At 41.5% G+C, this 23,828-nt stretch overlaps 1 protein-coding gene across 1 annotated transcript in view; it reads right to left on the bottom strand.

The window, feature by feature from the left end:
* The window catches only part of uvssa (UV-stimulated scaffold protein A), a 269,384-nt gene that overhangs the window by 173,472 nt on the left and 72,084 nt on the right, over positions 1 to 23,828 (bottom strand). The window contains exons 11-12 of the mRNA XM_072256627.1: positions 16,740 to 16,923; positions 3,297 to 3,408 (exon numbers count right to left, since the gene is read on the bottom strand). Of these exons, the coding sequence (XP_072112728.1) occupies positions 3,297 to 3,408; positions 16,740 to 16,923 (296 nt within the window). The remainder of the gene's footprint in view (positions 1 to 3,296; positions 3,409 to 16,739; positions 16,924 to 23,828) is intronic.

The raw sequence follows: 23,828 nt of genomic DNA on the forward strand, positions 1-23,828 counted from the left end.
ATCCCCTAATAAATTCTTGTTCTTTTCAGTCCGAGTCTGCTGATAATCCAAAAGCTAGGCAAAAAGCCTAGGCTTAAACATATAAATGCCACAGCAACAACCATAGTCAAAGTGAGCTTTCAAGCACATTTTGTACCTGATAAGGTTTGCATTTTATTTTGTAACAAAAATTGACCTAAACCTTCATAAAATTTTAGCAACTCCTATCTTAGTATTATTTTGTATAAAGTGGCACCACTTTTTAAAATTTATTTTGATACAACCTGGTAACAGCCCAACAAGTCCTGACACCCAATTACAACCATGTGACCATCAACCTCATACCTTGCACATTTTTGGAATGTAGGTGGAAATCAGAGCACCCGGAGGAAACCTCCCGGTCATGGTCACAGGGAGAACATACAAACTCCTTACAGACAGTGACAGGAACTGACCCATGTTGCAGGCACTGTAATAGCATTACATAATTTACTGGCTCTGAAATACACTTAGCAGCCCAGAGGCAAGAAAGGTACAATGTAAGTGTAGTTCTTTCATTTTATGTTCACAGACACGTTATTTTCTCTCTCTCTCTCTCAACCAGGCTCTACATTAAACAATAAACCTCAGTGTGCTTACAATTGAAAACGAGAGCCATCATTTTCAAATTAAGCATTGTTCCTCATATAACCCCAATTTTTATCTATAGCTGTGTACATCTCACACAGAGATTTGCTTTACTTGTATTATACGCTCAATATACACTCAGTGGCCACTTTATTGGGTACACCTGCTCAGTAATGTAATTATCTAATCACTGATATACAGGGTGAGACCAAACATAGATTAGGAGACCACTTCACTGAGTACATACACTCCATCTGGCAGAAAAAGCAAGATCTCCCAGTAGCCACCCATTTCAATTCTATTTCCCATTCCCATTAAGCATGTCAGTCCACAGCCTCCTCTACTGCCGTGATGAGGCTACTCTCAGGGTGGAGGAGCAACATCTTATATTCCGTCTGAGTAGCCTCCAACCTGATGGCGTGAACATCAATTTCTCAAACTTCTGGCAATCGTCACCCCCCCCCCATCTCCTTCACCTTTCCCCATTCCTGTTTCCTTTCTTTCCTATCTCCTTACTTGCCCATTTGTGCTCGTCCTCCTTCCCTTTCTTCCATGGCCTTCTGTCCTCTCCTGTCAGATTCCCTCTCCTCCAGCCCTTTATCTCTTTCACCAATCAACTTCACCCCTCCCCCATCCCGGTTTCACCTATCACCTGCCACCTTGTACTTCTTTCTCCCCTCCCCCCACCTTCTTACTCTGACTTCTCCTTTTCCTTTCCAGTCCTGATGAAGGGTTTCGGCCTGAAACATCAACTGTTCATTCATCTCCATAGATGCTGCCTAACCTGCTGAATTCCTCCAACACTGTGTGTGTGTTGTCCCAGAGATGTGATGTAATTGCCTTTGACCATGGAATGACTGTTAGTGCTAGTGGTTTGAGTATCGCAGAAACTGTTGATCTGGGATTTCCATGCACAACAGTTTCTAGAGTTTATAGAGAATGATGTCAGAAACAAAAAACGCATCCAGTGAGTGGCACTTCAGCAGGTAAACTCACTTTACACCGCACGCTGTCGGAGCAGTGCTGCCAGGATAATCAAGGACACGACCCACCCAGCCAACACACTTTTCATCCCTCTTCCCTCCGGGAGTAGTCTCAGGAGCTTGTAGACTCGTACAGCCAGATTTGGGAACAGCTTCTTTCCAACTGTGATAAGACTGCTGAACGGATCCTGACCCGGATCTGGGCCGTACCCTCCAAATATCCGGACCTGCCTCTCGGTTTTTTTGCACTACCTTACTTTCCATTTGTCTATTTTCTATTTATGATTTATAATTTAAATTTTTAATATTTACTATCGATTTGTAATCCAGGGAGCGGGAAGCGCAGAATCAAATATCGCTGTGATGATTGTACGTCCTAGTATCAATTGTTTGGCGACAATAAAGTGTAAAGTAAATGTGCCTTGTTAATGAGAGAGATCAGAGGAGAATGGCTAGACTGGTTCAAGCTGACAGGAAGGTGACAGTAAATCAAATAACCACACGTCACAACAGTGATGTGCAGAAGAGCATCCCTGAATGCACAACATGTCGAACCTTGAAGTGGATACACCTGCAAAAGACCACGAACCTACGCACTCAGTGGCCACTTTATTAGGTACAGGGGGTACCTAATAAAGTGGCCACTGAATGAATATTACCAAATCATGTTTTTTGCTTCTGCTGTATGTTGGTAAAATAAACAAAGGATGTCATGATTAGCCACGACAGGAGATGGTAATGATAGAATTCAAAAAATAGAAAGCCCTGTTCTTATACAGCATCATGCTTAAGTAACTTGGTTGAATTCCTTCCACGTTCACAGAGATGTATTCTTCCTGTTGTACTTTGCACTATTGATAACAGAATTATATGTGCAACCGTATGCTCCAAATGGTCTAAATTCACGCATGCCTAATATTAAAAAATGACCTTTTTATGATAACATGGAGAGGGTGTTATTATTTCAGATGACCTGTCGTGAGCCCAGCACGCAAGGGCAATTATGAAGAAAGTACGGCAGTGCCTCTACTTCATTTGGAGTTTGCAAAGAAACGGCATGACATCATAAACTTTGACAAACTTCTACAAGTGTGTGGTGGAAGGCATAGTGACTGGCTGCATTACAGCCTGGTATGGAAGCACCAATGCCATTGAATGGAAAACCCTACGAAAGGTAGTGGACATGGCCCAGTCCGTCACGGGTTTAGCCCTCCCCCACCACTGTGTACAGCTGCACAAAGCTCACAGGAAAGCAGCACTGGGTCACCAGGGACCCCCAGCACCCAGGATGTGATCGCTTCTCACTGCTGGTGGTGGTACAGGAGCATCAAGACTCACACTACCAAGTTCTGGAACATCAGGCTATTGAACCAAAGGGGATAATTTCACTCAATTTCACTTGTTCCATCAGTGAAATGTTCCCAAACCAACAGACTCACTTCCAAAGACTCTTCATCTCATGTTCTCAATACTTACTGCTTATTTATTTAATATTATAATTTCTTTCTTTCAGTATTACACAGTTTGTTGTCTTTTGCACACTGGTGCAGTCTTTCAATGATTCTGTTATGGTTAGTATTCTATGGTTATGAGTATGCCTGTAAGACAATGAATCATACGGTTGTATATAGTGACATACATGTACTTTGATAATAAATTTACTTTGAGCATATATTAACATGTAAAATAATCAAAATCACATCATACCAGCTTTCTCTTTTTGCTTTTTCTCTTCTTCTTGCTTCAGCCTTTGAATATCTTCTGGATTTACAGGATTTCCTTGTGCATCCCTGGATATAATCTTTCCATGGAAAGGGCACTGTGTTTGTGTGTAATCAAGACAAGCCAAATAATGAGCAAAACACGCTGCAGAGCAGAACAAGAAAAGCAACCTGTTCACTGGTGGGTTTTACAAGAAGCTCATCATTTCGGGCAATAGCACTTGTGGAATTTCTGTCTGACCATTTGCCAATACATCTCCAACTTGTGTTTGTTTGCCTCTCTAACAAAATAAAACAGCTAAATGTCAACAATCAAATTTTGACAAAAGGAGATATTTAGGTCCTGTGCACAGGACATATTATCACATGAACTGATGTACAGTGAAAAGCATGTCTTGCAAACTCTACATACAAATAATATCATTACACAGTGTATTGAGATAGTATGACGGTAAAACAATACAGAATGCAGAATAAAGAGCTACGGAGAAAGTGCAGTGCAGGTGGACAATAATGTACAAGATCATAACGAGGTAGATTATAAAATCGAGAGTTAACCTTATCGTGGGGTGGAAGCCGTTCTTGGGCCTGGTGGTATATACTTTCAGGCTTTTGTATCTTCTGCCTGATGGGAGAGGGGAGAGGGGAGAAAAGAGAATGTCTGGGATGTGGTGGGGTCTTTGATTAAGCTGGCTGATTTACTGAGGCAGCAAGAAGTAGCGACAGAGTCCTTGGAGGGAAGGCTGGATTCTGTGATGTACTGAGCTGTGCTCACCACTCTCTGAAGTCACAGGCAAAGCAGCTGCCATATCAAGCTGCAATGCATCCAGATAGGATGCTTTCTCTGCTGCAGTGAAGGAAAATGGTGATTCAAGGTGGAAAAAGAATCAAGGTGATGGACAAAAGAGACAATAGACTGAAGGCAAACAAGTGGGAGTATAAGAATGGTCTGACAGCAAGCATAAACTCTCTGGGCCAAAAGAAGTGAAAAAAGTCTTTCTTTGTAGCCATTATTTCCCATCTATTCAATCACCTCCATAAAACTGCTCTGCACTCTCTGTGGATTGAATGAACTTTGTTTAGCAAACCCAATCAATATTTTGTATAAATTCATCATTGCTTTCCCTTTTCAGAGTCTTCTCTCCTGACTTCAAAGCAAAACACACCCATAGAAACCCAGTTTTACAACCCAAAGCACTCCAGTCATGTTGTTTTCCTCTCCATACATTACACTAGTTTCTTTAGGTCATTTGCATCTTTATATGCCTTTTCCTTGGAATGCATACTCAGAGCAAGAGTCACTGTCAGTAGGAGATAATATTGAAAAAAAATCGAGAAACAATCAAGAACGATTTCTTTCCATGTTGTGTAACACACTTTAGAGTTTCACAGGGCAAGGCTCACAATAACAATGAATTTGGACAAGGAATTTAAAGGCTCAGTTAGCACATATAGCAATACAAACAAGATAGTAGCAGCTGCTGAATACATATTCAATTTGGACACACCTATTACAAAGATGTTCAGCATATCACTGAAAGTGACTGGAACAAATGTCAAGAAGTTAGTGCACTTTACAGCTGAACCCAGTACACCGTCCAAGAAAGCATACAACATGCAATGATCTGTGGAGCCTTATTAGAAGAATCTCATTTTTTAACCAAAATGTTTGGTACTTTGAATGAAAGGTGTGAAATTACAACAAAAGTGACACTCGGGCATCGAGAAAAGTTGATCTCGCAGTAAATAGTATCAAGGGGATTGCAATATACAGTGACTTTTGCATTCATGGTGGGAGTTAATGGTGCATAGCGTGGATCAATTTTCCATTTTTACAGCACTTGTTTCCCTAGCCATTGGCAATATTTCCCCTGAAACGTTCTGAAAATGTTGGTTCAATCTTTAACACCAAACATAGCTTAGGTTTCAAACTAGCAAATTGACTTGTAAATTTAATAAAGTTTTCGTAGCCAAGAGGTTAAGAGCCAAGTTCTTAAGAATTTTTATTAGTCGAAAGTGGACCATAGCTTTTGTCTCATTACAACTTTGAAGTAGGACATTTACAAAATGGTATTTGCATTACGAAATGCTGGCAATTTGCAAAGATTGTACAGAATTATTTATGTGATCTTCTTCCATGTAGTCTTGTTGCAAATGCAAACTTGGTGTGATTTCTATAAATGGTATTTTTAAGACCAAAATTACTTCACTAACATTTCGCCTTTTTTAAGTAGTTATAAGATTTTGTTCCCACGTATTCATAGAGCAGATTAAATTTTAATATTTTTATCTTCTTGTTTAAAATAAGGGAGATCCTGTGTACTTGTTGGTCACATTAATTCAATACTGAATACAAACAATGGCTGACGAAATTGTTACACATGACTCTAAGTTAGTTCCAGTACAGTATACACAGAAGTAAAAGTCTTGAGAATATTCTTGAAGAAAGGTTCCAGCAAGAAATTGTACAGAGAGTATTTCAGAATGAAATATTGGATCTATCTGTAGGTGTTTTGGCTATTTACAACCTTCATAGTAACAGCGATGAATACATGAGATCTGTGACTGGCTACATATTGAAGTGCACTGAGGATGTCACCATTATTAAACACACTATGTGAGGATAAATCAGAAGCTAAGGCTGACAACAGAGATCGGGGCACAGCTGAGAGGTTGGGATTCTGCCTTCAGACAAGACAACTCTCAGGTCAGCAAGAGCTATTCTTTTCTGCGCCAGCTGCAGCGCAAAACGGCATTGTTCACAGAAAATATACAGCCATTTCTGTCAGACCAGAGACTTGAGGCGCATGTGGCAGGCCATTCAGACCATAGTCCACCCTGCGAGTCAACGACAGTGACGATTCTCTTCCCGGTAGCCTGCATGTCTTTTACGCTCTGCTTGATCACGGAGTGATGTGCCGGTGAGAAAGGCCCCCCTTTCATCCCAAGGTGCAGGGACTCTGTCTGGCCGCAGCTGATGTAAAGAAGACCCTAACCAGAGTCAACCCATGTGAAGCAGCAGGGCCTGATAATGTACCTGGTTGGGTGCTGAGGGCCTGGGGAGCCTAGTTAACAAAGGTTCTAATAGACATCTTGAACATCTCTCTGGAACAGTTCACTGTCCCCTCTCACTTCAAGGTAGCCACTATCCCAGTGCAAAAGGTGGCGACAGTAATCTGCCTCACTGACTACCAGCATCCAATGATGCTGACTTCAACAATAATGAATGCTCTGAGAGGCTGGTTATGGATTCCATTATATCCCATCTTCCTGCTACATTGAATGCTTTTGCATTGAATATACATTGAACTTCAGTTTGCTTGAGGTTTTTTGACAAGGTGACGAGAGACATTAATGAGGGTAGGGCAGTGGATGCTGTCTACATGGATTTTAGTAAGATGTTTGACAAAGTCCCTCATGGGAGACTAATCCAGAAGATTAAGATGAATGGGGTCCGCAGCAAATTGGCTGTTAGGATACAGAACTGGCTTGCGCATGGAAGGCAGAAGACCGCAAGACATACAAGTAGAATTAGGCCATTTGGTCCATCGAGTCTGTTCCACCATTTAATTATGGCTTATCCATTTTTTTCCCTTCCTCAGCCTCACTCCCTGGCCTTCTCCCTGTAACCTTTGATGCCATGTCCAATAAAGAACCTATCAAACTCTGCCTTAAATACACCCAGTGGCCTGGTCTCCACGGCTGTCTATGGGAATATATTCCACAAATTCACCACCCTCTGGCTGAAGAAGTTTCTCTGCATCTGTATTAAACATTTTAAAGACAGAGGGGAGTGGTTAAAGGGATGTATTCCAGCAGGAGGTCTGTAATTAGCGGTGTTCCACAGGGATCTGTGCTGAGACCTCGGCTGTTTGTGATGTATGTAAATGACCGGGATGAAAAAGTAGATGAGTAGGTTAGTAAGTTTGGTCTCCAGGTGATACCAAGATTGGTGAAGTTGTGGATAGTGTAGAAGACTGGCAAAGAATACGGTGCAATATAGGTCAGTTGCGGATATGGGCAGTAAAATGGCAGATGGAGTTTAACCTAGATAAATGTGAGGTGTTGCACCTTGGTAGAGCAAATACAAGGAGACAGTACATTGTTAAGGGCAAGATCCTTAACTATGTTGCTGGGCAGACAGATCTTGGGACTCAAGTTCATAGCTCCTTGAAAGCAGCTACACAGGTCAATAAGGTGGTTAAGACAGTTTATGGAATGCTCTTATTTTATTAGTCAAGGCACTGAGTTCAAAAGTCAAGAGTTTATATCGCAGCTTAATAAAACTCGAGTATTGCATATAGTTCTGGTTGCCTCTCTACAGGAAGGATGTTGAGGCTTTAGAGAGGGTGCCCAAGAGGCTTACCAGGATGCTGTCTGGTTTAGACAGCATGTGCTATCATGAGAGACTGGATAACTTGGGTCTTGATCAAGGATCCAGGCCAGAAACATCGACTGTTTATTCCCCTCCATAAATGCTGCCTGACCTGCTGAGATCCTGCAGCATTTTGTGTGCAGCTCAACATTTCCAGCATCTGCAGAATCTCATGACTATGGCTACAATGCTTTATTTTCAGAGGTAGAGAACAATTTTCTGCTAATACCGCGCAACGCATATAACTCTACCTGACTGAAGATATATTTCTTAGCAATTCTTCCAGTGCTGCGAATCAAATTCTATTCTTTTTTTGTTGTGTGGTAGCTGAAGCAATGAATAACTTCAAAGACCTTGATTTTGTCCATGATGCAGCTGCTGCCAGAACATTCAATAAATGCTTAAATACTGCGGAGTGTATAAATACGGCAAATTTCAAATCTAATGACGTTATCTGGAATTATTACTGAAGGGCAGAGGCAAAAATAAAATCTCACACTAGTTACTGTTTCTGTTACCCATTAGTAATCCATATTTTACAACAATGTTAATCTGCCAGTCAGTATGTGTAGAAACGCTGATAAATATTTAAACAGCACTTGTCATAAAAGGCTTCTTCCAGATAAGAACTATCCTTTCACAAGATGTCCTGTCCCATTTCAAAATTTGGAAGATTCATAGACGTAGCAATTTCAGATCTTTTCAAGAGGTAATATCTCCCAAATGTGTTATAGGCTGTCTGTCAAAACACTGTTTATGAATGATATCAGTTTCTTAAGCTACATCAAATTATATAGCATCGAATTACATACAAACTTCTTTCCATCCATTCAGCATTTGGCCGTCTTATTTAAATAGCATGATATATATTAGCTATGATCAATTTCAATTCCATATCTGGATACAGAAAAATTACAGAAATGACAAGCAAGAGGTTTTTACTAATAACTACTGGCCTAGATTTTGCAGGGAACTGCCAGCAGTTTTCACTTCCAAGGGTTAGCAATTCCACGTTTAAGGTCTCCCAAATTGTGATTCCACATACAGAATAAACATACGACTTTGAACCTGCTGATGTCTTTTTATTACTATTTCTGACTGAACACTGAGATAGAGTCATAGAAAGAGACAGCACAGAAACAGGCCCTTCAGCCCATCTAGTCCATGCCGAACCAGTTACACTGCCCACTCCCATCAACTTGCACTTGGACCATCGCCTTCCATTCCACTTCCATCCAAGTACCTATCCAAACTTCTCTTAAATGTTGAAATCAAAATTGCATTCACCACCTGAGCTGGCAGCTCGTTCCACCACTCTCTGAGTGAAGTAGTTTTCCCTCATGTTCCCCTTAAACACTTCACCTTTCACGTTCAAAATTTCCTTATAACTCAGGGCCTCCAGTCCCGGCAACACTTCTATGTTATATTGACTATCCTGTTGCACATACTATTTATTATAAATTACTATAAATTGCGCATTGCACATTTAGACGGAGACGTAATGTAACAACTTTTACTCATGTATACGAAGGGCGCAAGTAATAAAGTCAATTCAATCCAATTCAATTTTCTCTGCGCTCTTTCAATCTTTCCTGTAGGTAAGTGGCCAAAACTGCACACAATACTCCAAATTAGCCCTCACCAATGTCTTATACAACTTCAACATTCCTGTATTCAATGCAATGATTTATGAAGGTTAATGTGCCAAAAGCTTTCTTTACAACCCTATCTACCTATGACGCCACTTTCAATGAATTATGGACCTGTATTCCCAGATCCCTTTGTTCTACCACACTCTTCAGTGCCCAACCATTCACTGTGTAAGACTTACCTTGGTTGATCCTCCCAAAGTGCAAAACCTCACGGTAGTCTGCATTAAATTCCATCTGCCATTTTTCAGCCCATTTTTCCAGCTGGTCCAGATCCCACTGCAAGCCATGATAGACTTCCTCACTGTCCACTACACCCGCAATCTTGGTGTCATCCACAAATTTACTGAACCAGTTAACCACATCGTTAATCAGATCATTGATATAGATGACAAACAACAGTGGACCCAGCACTGATCCCTGCAGCACTCTACTAGTCACAGGCCTCCAGTCAGAGAGGCAACCATCTACTACCACTCTCTGGCTTCTCCCTCAAAGCCAATATCGAAACCATTTTAATACCTCATATTGAACGCCAAGCAACTGAACCTTCTTGACCATCCTCCCATGCAGGATCTTTCAAATGCCTTGCTGAAGTCCATGCCAACAACATACACTGCCTTGTCTTCATCAACTTTCCTGGTAACATCCTCAAAATACTCTATAAGATTGGTTAGACACAACCTATCACACACAAAGCCATGCGGACAGTCCCTAATCAAACCCTGTCTATCCAAACCTTCTAAAATATGGTCTCTTCGAATATCTTCCAATAACTTTCCCACTACTGATGTCAGGCTCACCAGCCAATAATTTCCTGCTTTATTCTTAGAGCAACGGAACAACATTAGCAATTCTCCAGTCCTCCAGTACCTAACCAGTCACTAAGGATATTTTAAGTATCTCTGCTAAGGCCCTTGCAGTTTCTGCACTTGCCTCCCACAGGGTCTGAGGGAACACATTGCCAGGTCCTGCGGATTTGTCCAGCCTGATTTGCCTCAAGACAGCAAACACCACCACCTCAGTAATCTGTATAGGGTCGATGTCCTTGCTGCTGCTTTGCCTCACTGTTACAGACTCAGAGTCTGTCTCATGAGTAAATACAGAGGCAAAAAATCCACTTAGGGACTCCCCATCTCTTTTGGTTCCATGCATAGATTACTATGCGGATCTTACAGAAGACCAATTTTGTCCCTTGCAATCCTTTTGCTCTCATCATATCTGATAATCCCTTCTGATTCTCCTTCACCTTGTCTGCTAGAGCAACCTCATGTCTGCTTTTCACCCCCTGATATTTTTCCTCCTGCTCCCTTGCATTTCATGACTCCATTAGAACCTCACATGTTCTTAACTGCCTTTACCCGCTGTGTACCTCCTTTTTCACTAACCAGGGAGGGCATTAATCTCTCTCAAAAACAATGTTCCCTAAACCTGTTGTCTTTAGCTTTTATTCTGACAGGCACATACAAGCTTGGTACTCCCAAAATTTCACTTTTAAAGGCCTCCCACTTACCAAGTACACCTTTGACAGAAAACAGTTTGTCCCAATCCACACGTGCCAGATCCTTTGTGATACCATAAAAATGGGCCTTTCTCCAGTTTAGAATTTCAACCCGAAGACCAGACCTACCTTTTTCCATAATTACCTTGAAACTAATGGCAGTGTGATTATTAGATGCAATGTGTCCCCCTACACAAAATTATGTCGCCTGCCCTGTCTCATTCCCTAATAGCAGATCAAGTATTCCATTCTCTCTTGTTGGGACTTATATGTACTGATTAAGGAAACTTTCCCGAACAGATTTGACAATCTCTATCCCAACTAGTCCTTTTACAAATCTGTCAATATGTAGACAGATAAAAACACCATTAGTCCTTCCATGTCAACCCTTTGCTTCCTGACTTTGAGGTCTTAACAACATCGGTCTCCACAACCACTTTACTACCTGTTCTAGCACTATGGTTCCCAATTCCCTGCCACTCCTGTTTAAACCCCCACCTCCCCCCACTCCATGCAGTACTAGCACACCTTCCCACTAGAATATTAGTCCTCCTCCAGTTTAGTTGGACTTCAGCGAGGCACTTAACAAGATCGCACATGAGAGGTTGGTCAAGAAGGTTCAGGCACTTGGCGTTCAAGATGAAGTAGTAAAATAGATTAGACATTAGAAGTCAGGTTGGTGAGTAGATTCACAAATCTGTCATAAGAACATCTCTGTTCATTTGCAGAGAGAGGAAATTAATTTTTAGTTCAACTGCATCTCTTTCTATTCTCATACTTCAAAGTTTTATTTATTTTTGGTAATTTCAAAGTTCAAAGTGCATTTATCATCAAAGTATGCAAACCTTAAGAGTATGTATTACTTGAGGTTCATTTCCTTACAAGCAGCCACAAAGCAAAGGAACATTGTAGAATGCATTTAAAAAACCATCAAACACCCAATGTGCAGAAAAAGAAACAAATCATGCGAACAATGAAGATAAACAAATAACATTCAGAACTGAAGTTCACGAAAGTGACTCCACAGCCACGAATCCGATCACAGCCAATCCAGGATCCCCACAGCCTCAGTTCAGCACAAAGACGAGTAAACGCCACTGACCCAACTCTCGTCTCCAGTCCCGATACCCTGACCTTTTCAATCTGGTCTAGCTCTTAAATCGGTCAAACAGCGGCTCATTCCTCACTCTCAGACCTGGGCCCTGTCTCCTGAATATGTTGTTGGGCCCGGGACCCAAGAATTCACATGTATCTGTTCAGTATTTAATTTTGTTATGTACTTTTAATCTAATTTAATCATTTGGTTAACAGCTTTGGAATGGCTTTAATGTTTTTCAGTACGGCATTAATTAATTTTGACTGGTGGCTAGGTTGGGGCTTTAGCTCAAATGTGTAGAGGAGAATTTTTTGGAGCATTCTCATGACAAGACGTTTTTTCTCATGCAATGGTATCTGTGCGTCAAAAACAGTGTTTGCCATTTGATGTGGAACTGGCTTCTGCAACACTGGTCTAAGACCAATTAATTATGGTGTTTCGTATAGTGACTGTTAAGTGTCACACAACGACCACAGGAATCAGCACCCCCTCAATGGATTCTGGCTATGATTCTTACCTCAGTAAAGCAGCCAGCACAATCAAAGACCCCACCCAGCCCAGACATTCACTCTTCTCCCTTCATCAGGCAGATGATACAAAAGCCTGAAAGCACTTACCACCAGGCTCAAGCAGAGCTTCTATGCTGCTGTTATCAGACTCTCAATCAGACCTCCTATACAATAAGATGGTGTCTTGGTCCCACAATTACATCATTGTGATCTGCACTGCACTTTTTCAGTAGTTTTTACACTTTATTCTGCATTGTACTAACTCAATACACCATGTAATGATCTGATCTGCATGGAAAGTATGCAAGATTTTCACTGTATCTTCATACATGTGACAACAATAAACCAGTGACAGTAATAAACCAATACCAGATTAATTAATTTTCAAATGTAAATTGTTACTAAATTGTTACTAATAAATTGTTACTAAAACATACTTATAAGTTGAAATTCGGAATTGCAGGATTTTCTTAATTCTTTGAATTTAATTCAAAGATGATATCTTAGCAGAAAAGTGTTCAGTCAGGAAATTAGCACTTAAGGCCACTACATGTAACCAGAAGTGAATAGGAAGAACCCATCTCACTTACCATACAGGTTCACATCTGGGATAAAGATAGTTGGCATTTTGCACCTAGTGCCCCCTGCCTGAAAGGTGGTGAGGTCAAGACCTCAATGTGCAATGTCCTGCAGTTACATGCCCAGGCCACTCAAACAGTGGCTCGCTAACCCAGGAGAACCTTGACTAACAAGGGTAGGGATGCATGGAAAGAGTGCCCCCCACAGGTTTCCCACCAGACTGCAAGTGATCATGTTTGTAAGTGTACATTGCTAGCCCAGAATCAGAATCAGGTTTAATATCACTGGTGTATACATATGGCAGTTCTGTGGGCAAAAATACCATGTTAATGAGAGAGGTCGGCTGACAGTAATTCAAATAACAATGAGTAACTACAATGGACTGTAGATTAGTATCTATAAACAGATAACATGTCAAACCTTGAAGCGGATGGGCTACAGCAGCAGAAGACCATGAACATACACTCAGTGGCCACTTTTTGAGGTCCAGGTTATCAAGTGTTCAGAGAACAACTTGAACCCACAATCCTTTGCCTCAACACAAGAGAGTTAACATCAGAGTGACAGCTGGCCAACAAATTATATTTCCTCGTAGTTCCCAGGAACTACTCCCAGAATGTCAATTCTTTTCTCACAGCTGCAGTGCCTCACCCATGCCAGTATTCTGTTAGATTTAAGTTCTATAATATCTCAATATCTAACCTTTGATATACTGGGGACTGAAAATGCAACATTAACTATGACCTAACAATTCCCTGATGCCCACAAATCACTCTATTCTATTACTAAAGTCCAATTTCAACAAAAACAGATTACTCCACAATGTTAGTAACCCAACTCTCTATATAGTCTATTTTCTCCACTTATGTCCAAGAGTCTGACTTCTCAACCACTCAAAAGGCTTTTAAAAAAAAGACCTATTATTTCTTTCCCCAAAGAATAATCTTTTGCAGACATGTTACAAGAAAAGTCTTTACTCAGACTAGAACTAGATGGGTGAAATAATAAACTACGATCAAGGTTACCAACTAGATATTCTATTTTGATTAGATGCTGTGTTATAATTAGATGGTTGGGGTGCTATTAAAAAAAACCAGGATGTCATTAATCCACCAATATACAAGTTTTCACATGGCTTTTTGAGAATCATCATTATGTGCCATATCAAGTGACAAAACCATGATTGCTCTTTGTAAATTTTTCCTATACAAGTGATTTGCCATTGCTTTCTTCTGGACAGTATCTTTACAAGACTGGTGACCCCAACCTTTATCAATACTCTTCAGGGATTGTCTGCCTGACATCAGTGGTCGCATAACCAGGACTTGTGATGTGCATCAGCTGCTCACAAGACCATCCAGCACCTACTCCCATGGATTCATGTGACCCTGATCAGAAGGGGGCAGGGGGCTAAATGTGTGCTACACGTGCAGGCCAGCGGAGGGAAGGAGTGCCTAACACCTCCTTTGGCAGAGACGCATCTCCAAGCCACCACCCACTTCTGAGAATACATTCCTATCATTAGTTCTAGGTTAGATTTTGAAAGGACCAAAGGACTACATTCAATCCCAGCCTTGTAATTACTGAAGCTCTGCTAGGAGTAAGAACAACTCAGGTCTCAGAACCAAAATGCAATTTGTGCTTGATAGAGGGCAGGTCCATAATCTCAGGTTTAAGCTTATAAAATTACCCCATATTTTTAAAAAAGTATATATTTTAATTAGCAATACTTCTTGGCTTGCCTGGAGTCTATTGATAATATTAAAATGCTTAAAATTCATTATTAAAATTCAGCCTCCTTTCCAAGTATCGTTCATTCTTTCCCACTTTCAACAATGACAAGCAGAATTAATTTAAACCCTGTGCCTTATAATTTTGCAGATCATTGGAAATGACACACTTCTTTTTGTGCTTTCAAAAATCTGGAGTTGACACTTGCTCTGCGTTCCTGATATGTCTCTGTAACATCTTACACAGATAAGACACAAGAGCAGAATTAGGCCAATTGGACCATTGGGTTGGCACCATTCCATTATGACTGATTTCTTCTCTCTCTCAAACCATTCCCCTGCTTTCTCCCTGAAACCTTTGACAGCCTTACTTCTCAAGAATCTATCAACCACTGCTTTAAATATTCCAATAACTTGGCCTCCACAGCTATCTGTAGCAAAACTGACTATCAAAATCATCATTAAGCGAGGCATTGACAGCCATCCCCCACAGGTTTACTTCAATCTGGCTAAAGAAATTCCTCTTCATTTCTGTTCTAAAGGGACATTCTTCTATTCTGATGCTATGCCCTCGGGTCGTAGACTCACTCACGATAGGAAACATCCTTTTCATGTCTACTCTTATCTAGGCCTTTCAATATTTTATAGATTAAGATCAGCCAACACCCCCCCCCCCATTCTTCAAAAGTCAGTGAGTGCAGGCCCTGAGCCATCACACATTCTTCATACAGATCCTCATACACATGTTAACCCTTTCATCCCTGTGATCATTCTCGTGAACCTCCTCAGGACCCTCTCTAATGCCAGCACATCCTTTCTTAGATAAAGGGCCCAAAACTGCTCACCTTACTCCACTTATGGCCTGACCAATGACTTATAAAGCCCCAGCCTCAGATCGTACCACTTCTCGTCATTTATGGCACAATGCTGCAAAACCAGCTCAGAGATTATAGCATATTACTTATGGGTCTTAGGACCCAGGACATGCCTTCTTCTCATTGCAACCATCAGGAAGGAGGTACAGAAGCCTGAAGGCACACACTCAGCAATTCAGGAACAGCTTCTTCCCCTCTGTCATCTGATTTCTGAATGGATACTGAACCCATGAACACTACCTCACTACTTTTTTTATATTTATTTCTGTTTTTGCACTACATAGTTCAACTTTGTATATATTATACCGTAATTCTGTCTTTTTTCTATATTTATCATGTATTGCTGCTGCAAAGTTAACAAATTTCATGAGATTAAACCTGATTCTCATTGTTTCTTTTTACCCCTCTACTTAATTTATTCAATTTTACATAAACTCACACATGTAATGTGACATTCACTACATTACTGCTCTATATGAATATTGTAAGGCCAGGTGGAATGAAAGCTGCACTTGCTTGTGTCCATTACAAATGCTCACAGCCTCATACAACATTGTGCAAAAGTTTTAGGCACATATATAGCTAGGGTGCCCAAGACTCCTGCACAGTACTGTAGTAATTTTTTCTATCGCAGTGTACTGCTATCACAAAAAAAAATTCATGACATATGCAAGTGATGATAAACCTGATTCTGATATGGGTCTCCATTGTGGGCTGAAAGTGGGAAGGGAGCAATTGTTTGGAATCAAGTGGCCTTGCCTGGTGTCTCAGGGCTGGGTTTGTCTGCACCCACACCATCATCACCCCTGGTACTCTGTCTGTGCCACCTGTTCCACACCCCTCCCACAGCACTACACCCTCACCATTCCCAAAATACTTTGCTTGAGCCAGATTTCCAAACTCACTCTCCGCTCCACGTTGACCAAAGTTTTAGGCATCCTAGTTACATTAAAGTGCTCAAGACTATTGCACAGTAATGTAAATTCCAATCTAAATTGTTAATAAATGTAATCAACAACTGAAAACCCAGCTCCAATTGCCGCATGTATCACCTTTTCAATCTAATGCTGAAGTGATCCATCAATCCTCTGAAATGTGTGACTTTAAAAACAAACCTTGAATCGATCCTGGCGTTCACAAAGTGTTCCATTGGGCATAGGTGCTTGGCATCTGTGCTTAACTGGCTCAAACTTTCCCGCAAAGGTTATGTATCTGGTTTTCAGCAAAGCTGCCATCTCCGCATTCTCTGAATCATCTTCCATTTGCTTGGACTCCAAGAATCGATGTGGAGTTTCAATTCTGGTAAATACATAATTGAAAGATAAAGCACATCTTGCAGGGATGTATGACACTAGGGTTTATAATTTGACAAAGATATTATAATTTTTATATTAAGAATTACATTTAGAAATTCAGTGGTGTAATGACAAGCACGAGAAAATCTGCAAATGCCAGAAATCCAAAGCATCACACACAAAATGCTGGAGGAACTCAGTAGGCCGGGCAACAAATAAGGAAAAGAGTAAACAGTCAGCGTTTCGGGCTGAGACCCATCATCAGGACACAATGATCCGCAAAATTATAAGGCGTGGGGTTCAAATGAATGCTGCTTATTATTGTAGAAACTGAGAAAGAACAAACGGTACTTGGAAGGTATAGGAGGCTGACTTTAAATAATGAATTTTAAATAAGTATTTAACATTATCAATGGACTCCAGGCTTGCCAGAGAGTTTTGCTAATTAAAATATATTGTCCATTGGTCAGGGTCAACCATGGATGTTGCATCCTAGCTGTCTTGCTATGCAAACCTGGGCAGTATGATACGCAGAGCATGCTGGTGCACGTGTAGCAAGCCTGATGAAGGGACTCAACTGGAAACGGCGGCTGTTTACTCTTTCCCATAGATGCTGCCTGGCCTGCTGAGTTTCTCCAGTGTTTTGTGTGTGTTGCAGTCGTGCAATGACGCTGCTCAACATAATTTACAGTTTTTTTAGTTGCACAGTTTGTCTACTCTTACACATTGGTAGTTTGTCAGTCCTTGTGAATGCAAGGATTTTATAAATTATAGTTCTTTTTCTCTTGTAATAAAGAATCTCTCGGTAGTATATGGTGACATATATGTACTTTGATAATAAATTTTACTTTCACTTTGACATTGGAACATTCTTGCACTGAACAGGTTTCGATTCAATGGGCCAGATGGCTTATTTCTTTACTATAACACTTCTACGTTTTGGTATTTCAGCATTTACTATGCTTCCACTACAAAAGGAAAAATCTGTATTACCAACTCCATATTCAAGCAATTTTTTAAGCTAAAATCTGAAAATCCAGCACTGGGATCCTGATAACCATTGGTTAAAACAAAGGGCAGAATGCCCTCTGGTGGCTGTGTAAATACATTACATGAGAAATAGAAACATTTACGGAACTGCAGGAGAGGCTTATATCCCAAAATAAACAACGAAATGTGACTAATTTCCATAACAAATTCTTTCAAAAGTCTGTCTGAACAATGAATGGCAAACATATCTGATGGAAATAGCATCTCAAACTCTTGTGATGTGCAATGCCCACTTAGTTCTTTTAGACAATAAAAGGCAAATCAATGGATACATGTGATCTCCAAGTAGAAATCAATGCGCAAACTTGGGGTTAAACTAGTAAAAAGGAGACTAGTGACATTAAAACCACCTGCACAATCCATTGAAAACAAATTCATTGTTCAAAATTAGCTGAAATTATGACACTCACCATCAGTAACAAAATTAAAATATTCACATTACTACTGTTACTTAACCGACAAAGCAATTCCAGATTGGCAATTTATTCATCCGTTAACTTGCAAATATCAACATATATTTCAATCCCAGATTAAATACTTGCAGTCAGTATTCACTAAGTATTGTAAAATAATAGTATAACACAAAAACTGAAGAAGGAATTTTTGTGGGTGAAAGGTGCAATAATTGACAGAAATACATTGGATTCCAGTTAATTGGGGTAGCTGCTTTTTTGGGACAATGTTTAAAGAACAAAAACTTATCGAGAAAATTGCTGGAGCTCCTATCATTTACTTGGGACACAATGTCACTTAAATGGGGCAGGAAACTGTTGCCGAACAGGTGCTAACTAGCGTCAGTCCAAGCTTAAAAAGAAGCAAGGCAGGAACTTGCCAAGACCCTGGGCGTCATTTTTCAATCATCCCGTGCTAAAGACTGGTACTGTAGGATTGGAAGTCTGCTAACATTCTGCTGTTGTTTAAGAATGGAGGAAGGAATAAACTACACACATCAAAGTTGCTGGTGAACGCAGCAGGCCAGGCAGCATCTCTAGGAAGAGGTACAGTCGACGTTTCAGGCCCAGACCCTTTGTCAGGACTAACTGAAGGAAGAGTTAGTAAGAGATTTGAAAGTGGGAGGGGGAGGAGGAGATCCAAAATGATAGGAGAAGACAGGAGGGGGAGGGATGGAGCCAAGAGCTGGACAGGTGATTGGCAAAGGGGATACGAGAGGATCATGGGACAGGAGGTCCAGGAAGAAAGACAAGGGTGGGTGGGGAACCCAGAGGATGGGCAAGGGGTATAGTCAGAGGGACAGAGGGAGAAAAAGGAGAGTGAGAGAAAGAATGTGTGTATAAAAATAAATAACAGATGGGGTACAAGGGGGAGGTGGGGTATTAGCGGAAGGTGGCGAAGTCGATGTTCATGCCATCAGGTTGAAGGGTACTCAGACGGAATATAAGGTGTTGTTCCTCCAACCTGAGTGTGGCTTCATGTTTACAGTAGAGGAGACCGTGGATAGACATGTCAGAATGGGAATGGGATGTGGAATTAAAATGTGTGGCCACTGGGAGATCCTGCTTTCTCTGGCGGACAGAGCGTAGGTGTTCAGCAAAGCGGTCTCCCAGTCTGCGTCGGGTCTCACCAATATATAGAAGGCCACATCGGGAACACCGGACGCAGTATATCACCCCAGCCGACTCACAGGTGAAGTGTCGCCTCACCTGGAAGGACTGTCTGGGGCCCTGAATGGTGGTAAGGGAGGAAGTGTAAGGGCATGTGTAGCACTTGTTCCGCTTACAAGGATAAGTGCCAGGAGGGAGATCAGTGGGGAAGGATGGGGAGGACGAATGGACAAGGGAGTCACGTAGGGAGCGATCCCTGCGGAAAGCAGAGAGGAGGGGAGGGAAAGATGTGCTTAGTGGTGGGATCCCGTTGGAGGTGGCGGAAGTTACGGAGAATAATATGTTGGACCCGGAGGCTGGTGGGGTGGTAGGTGAGGACCAGGGGAACCCTATTCCTAGTGGGGTGGCGGGAGGATGGAGTGAGAGCAGATGTACGTGAAATGGAATAAACTAAGTGATTATAATCCAGTTAGCTTAACTTTTGAATTAGAGTCAAACTTAATATCATCAGCATATGTCGTGAAATTTGTTAACTTTAGGGCAGCAGCACAATGATAAATAAACAGAGAAAAAACAGTTACATAAAATAAAGTATTTAAGTTAAAACAAGTAGTGCAAAAAAGAGCAGAAATAAAAAACTAGTGAGGCAGTGTTCATGGGTTCAATCCCATTCAGCAGTTCAGGAACAGCTTCTTCCCCTCTGCCATCTGATTTGAGTGTGTGCCTTCAGGCTTCCGTCCCTCCTTCCCAATGGTAACGGTGTGGAAGTGGCATCTCCTGGGTGGTGGCGATCCTTAATGATGGCCATGGCAAATGACAGCAGTGAGCAAATTATTGGATTCCATTCTAATGTAGCCCCCCCCTCCCCGGCCACCCTCAGGGTCGCTCTCCCGCCTTCTCCCCCAAAACCCCGCGCATACAGTATCTTCAAATACACCAAAACCATATCAACTATCCCAATTGGTTAATAGAAGGCTGCTATCTCAATTTAAAGTAAAACAAACTGCTAGTGCAAACTCTCTTCAGCGTTAAAGCACAACAAAGCCGCATTCCCCAGATTAACATAACAAAGTCGCCATTTTAATTAGCCTCCGCAGTAACATAAAAATCGAAACCCCCTTACACTAATAAAAATGTACGCCTTCCTTATAATGGCAAAAATTCATGGGACAGTTAGCAGGGATTATTTTCAAGGGAATGTCACATCTGTCTAAATTTACCGAATTCATTGAGGAGATATAAAGGGATCAATGAGGGCATGCATGTGATGTAGACTATGAAGTTTTAAAAGGCTCTTAATGAGGCCCCAGTAGAATTCTGGTTAAAATAGTAAATAACCACGAAATCCAAGGATTGAGCCAAAATGGCTCGGTGGCAGAAAGCCAAAAGTTCCTGGTTATTTGCATGGCTGTTAACTACTCAATTCCTTGCTTCTCAAGGGTGATGTTATAGAGATTTAAAAGACAATGAGGAGGTAGTCAGAGTATTTCTCAGAGTGGAGGAGACAAGATGGGGTTCAAGGTGAGAAGGCTCTATAGTTAAAGGAGATTTGAGGGGCACGTTTTCCACACAGAGCACGTTGATTGTATGGAACAAGAAGCCAGAGGAGATGGTGGACGTAAACACAGTTACAATGCCTGAAATGTATTTAGACAGTTCCTTGGATAGGAATGGAGTAGAGAAGTGGTTGCCAGTGACTACTGGTGTTCTGCAGGGATTGGTGTTGTTCACTTCACGTTATACCTCAATGGTTTAGATGATGGAATTCATGGCTTTGTGGAAAAGTTTGTGGACGCTACAAAGATAGGTGGAGGGGCAGGTAGCATTGAGGGTCTGCAGAAGGATTAGACAGATTGGGAGAATGGGCCGATAGAACAGTGTAGGGCCTTTGACATGGTGCTGCACATGAGGCTGCTTAACGAGATAAGAGTCCATGATGCCACAGGAAGGATGACAACATGGATAAAAGCTTGGGCAATTTGCAGACGGCAAAGAATGGGGAATAAAGGGGGCATATTCTGGTTGGCTGACAGTATCTAGCGGTGTTCCACAGGGGTTGGTGTTGTGACTGCTTCTTTTCACATTATATATCATGGGAAAAGGAATAAACAGATAGACAGTTTTCTAAATAGGGAGGAAAATTCAAAAATCAGAGGTGCAAGGAGACTTGGACTAGTCAGGGTGTCAAAGGTTATGGGGAGAAAGCAGGAGAATTGGGTTGAGAAGTCAGCCATGATGGAATGGTGGAACATTCCATCATGGCTGATGGGCCAAATGGCCTAAATCTGCTCCTAATGGTATTCATGGGATTAGTGTAAAAAGGCACGGAAAAGTCGGCCAAAGGGGCTATTTCTGTGCAGTCCAGCCGTGTGATTCTATGAGATATATAGTATTTAAGATTTTGATATACTTAGAGAGACAGACACAAAGTGATAAGGACGCTGTGATAGCACAATGATTATCCCGATGTTTGCGTTCAAATCTCACTATACCCACTGTGGAAGTTTAAACTCCATTAATGAACTGGATATTGTTTTAATAAAGAAGTGTCTTCACAATAATGGACTTAAAACTACAGGTCTGAGAAAATTTTCATCCTCTTCAGTAATGTCCTTTGGGGAAACATAGAACATAGAATAGTACAGCACAGTACAGGTCCTTCGGCCCACAATGTTGTGCCGACCCTCAAACCCTGCCTCCCATATAAGCCCCCACCTTAAATTCCTCCATATATCTGTCTAGTAGTCTCTTAAACTTCACTAGTGTATCTGCCTCCACCACTGACTCAGGCAGTGCATTCCACGCACCAACCACTCTCTAAGTAAAAAACCTTCCTCTAATATCCCCCTTGAACTTCCCAACCCTTACCTTAAAGCCATGTCCTCTTGCATTGAGCAGTGGTGCCCTGGGGAAGCAGCGCTGGCTATCCACTCTATCTATTCCTTTTATTATCTTGTACACCTCTATCATGTCTCCCTTCATCCTCTTTCTCTCCAAAGAGTAAAGCCCTAGCTCCTTTAATCTCTGATAATAATGCATACTTTCTAAACCAGGCAGCATCCTGGTAAATCTCCTCTGTACCCTTTCCAATGATTCCACATCCTTCCTATAGTGAGGTGACCAGAACTGACACAGTACTCCAAATGTGGCCTAACCAGAGTTTTGTAGAGCTGCATCATTACATCGCGACTCTTAAACTCTATTCCTCGACTTATGAAAGCTAACACCCCATAAGCTTTCTTAACTACCCTATCCACCAGTGAGGCAACTTTCAGGGATCTGTGGAAAGAAGTCTTCTTGGAAACCCTACAGACAAAAGATGATGGAGGAACTCAGGAGGTCAGCAACACCTGTGGATGGAAATGGACAATCGAAGGTTTTCGCTTCAACCTCATCTCATTATATCGGCCATTTCTCCTCTAGGTGAAAAGCTTAAACCTGAAATGCAAACTGTCAATTCCCCTCCACAGATGCTACCTGACCTACTGAGTTACTCCAGCACCTTGTTTCTGATCATGGAAATCTCCCTGACTCCAGTCTATATGTGGCTCCAGATCCATCAGTGTTGCTGATTGTGAGAACCATTGAGCTACATCATTGAAACAGATCAAAGAATGAAACCATATGCACCACCCGTTCACCTACACACCAAATTCCACATGACAGGCCAGTCAACTTCTTCACAAACAGGGTGCGAGTGTCGACATTGTGAGAGCAATTCTACACTAATAAACCACGACATAGTCAAACTCAAAGAATCATTCCTTACAGACAGCATGCCTGCTCCCTCCATCACAATCCCTGGGTGCATTACCTTCTACTAGCACCAGAGAGGGCAATAGGGCAGCAGGGGAAAGCCTTTGGAGTTCTTATTATTGACCCCAGATCCTATGAAATCTCAAGATATCAGGCAAAATATTAGCAAAGGAAATCTCCTTCCAATGACCAGCAAAAATCCTCCTCAAATGATGCAGTAGTGTTCTTCCACATTTCAATCATAAAATATCAGAGCATGGAGATAAGCCATTCAGCCCAACCCATCCATGCGGACCAGTGGGCACACTTCTGCACAAACCAATAGCCCAACACTTCATCCATGGTCTTAGGCATTGGTCTACGCTTAAGAGATTCATCTGGACACTTCTTACGGATACAATCAGTAAGCCAGTTTCAATGACTCTCTCAGGCAGTGCACTCGAGGCACTAACCACTCTCTGGGTGATGAAAGTCCCCTTCAAATTCCCTCTAAACCTCTTTTATCTGACTTCAAAGCCCATCACCAGTGCACCATTACTCG

Source organism: Mobula birostris, chromosome 4, assembly GCF_030028105.1.
Source record: "Mobula birostris isolate sMobBir1 chromosome 4, sMobBir1.hap1, whole genome shotgun sequence".
In the NCBI taxonomy this organism is placed as follows: Eukaryota; Metazoa; Chordata; class Chondrichthyes; order Myliobatiformes; family Myliobatidae; genus Mobula; species Mobula birostris.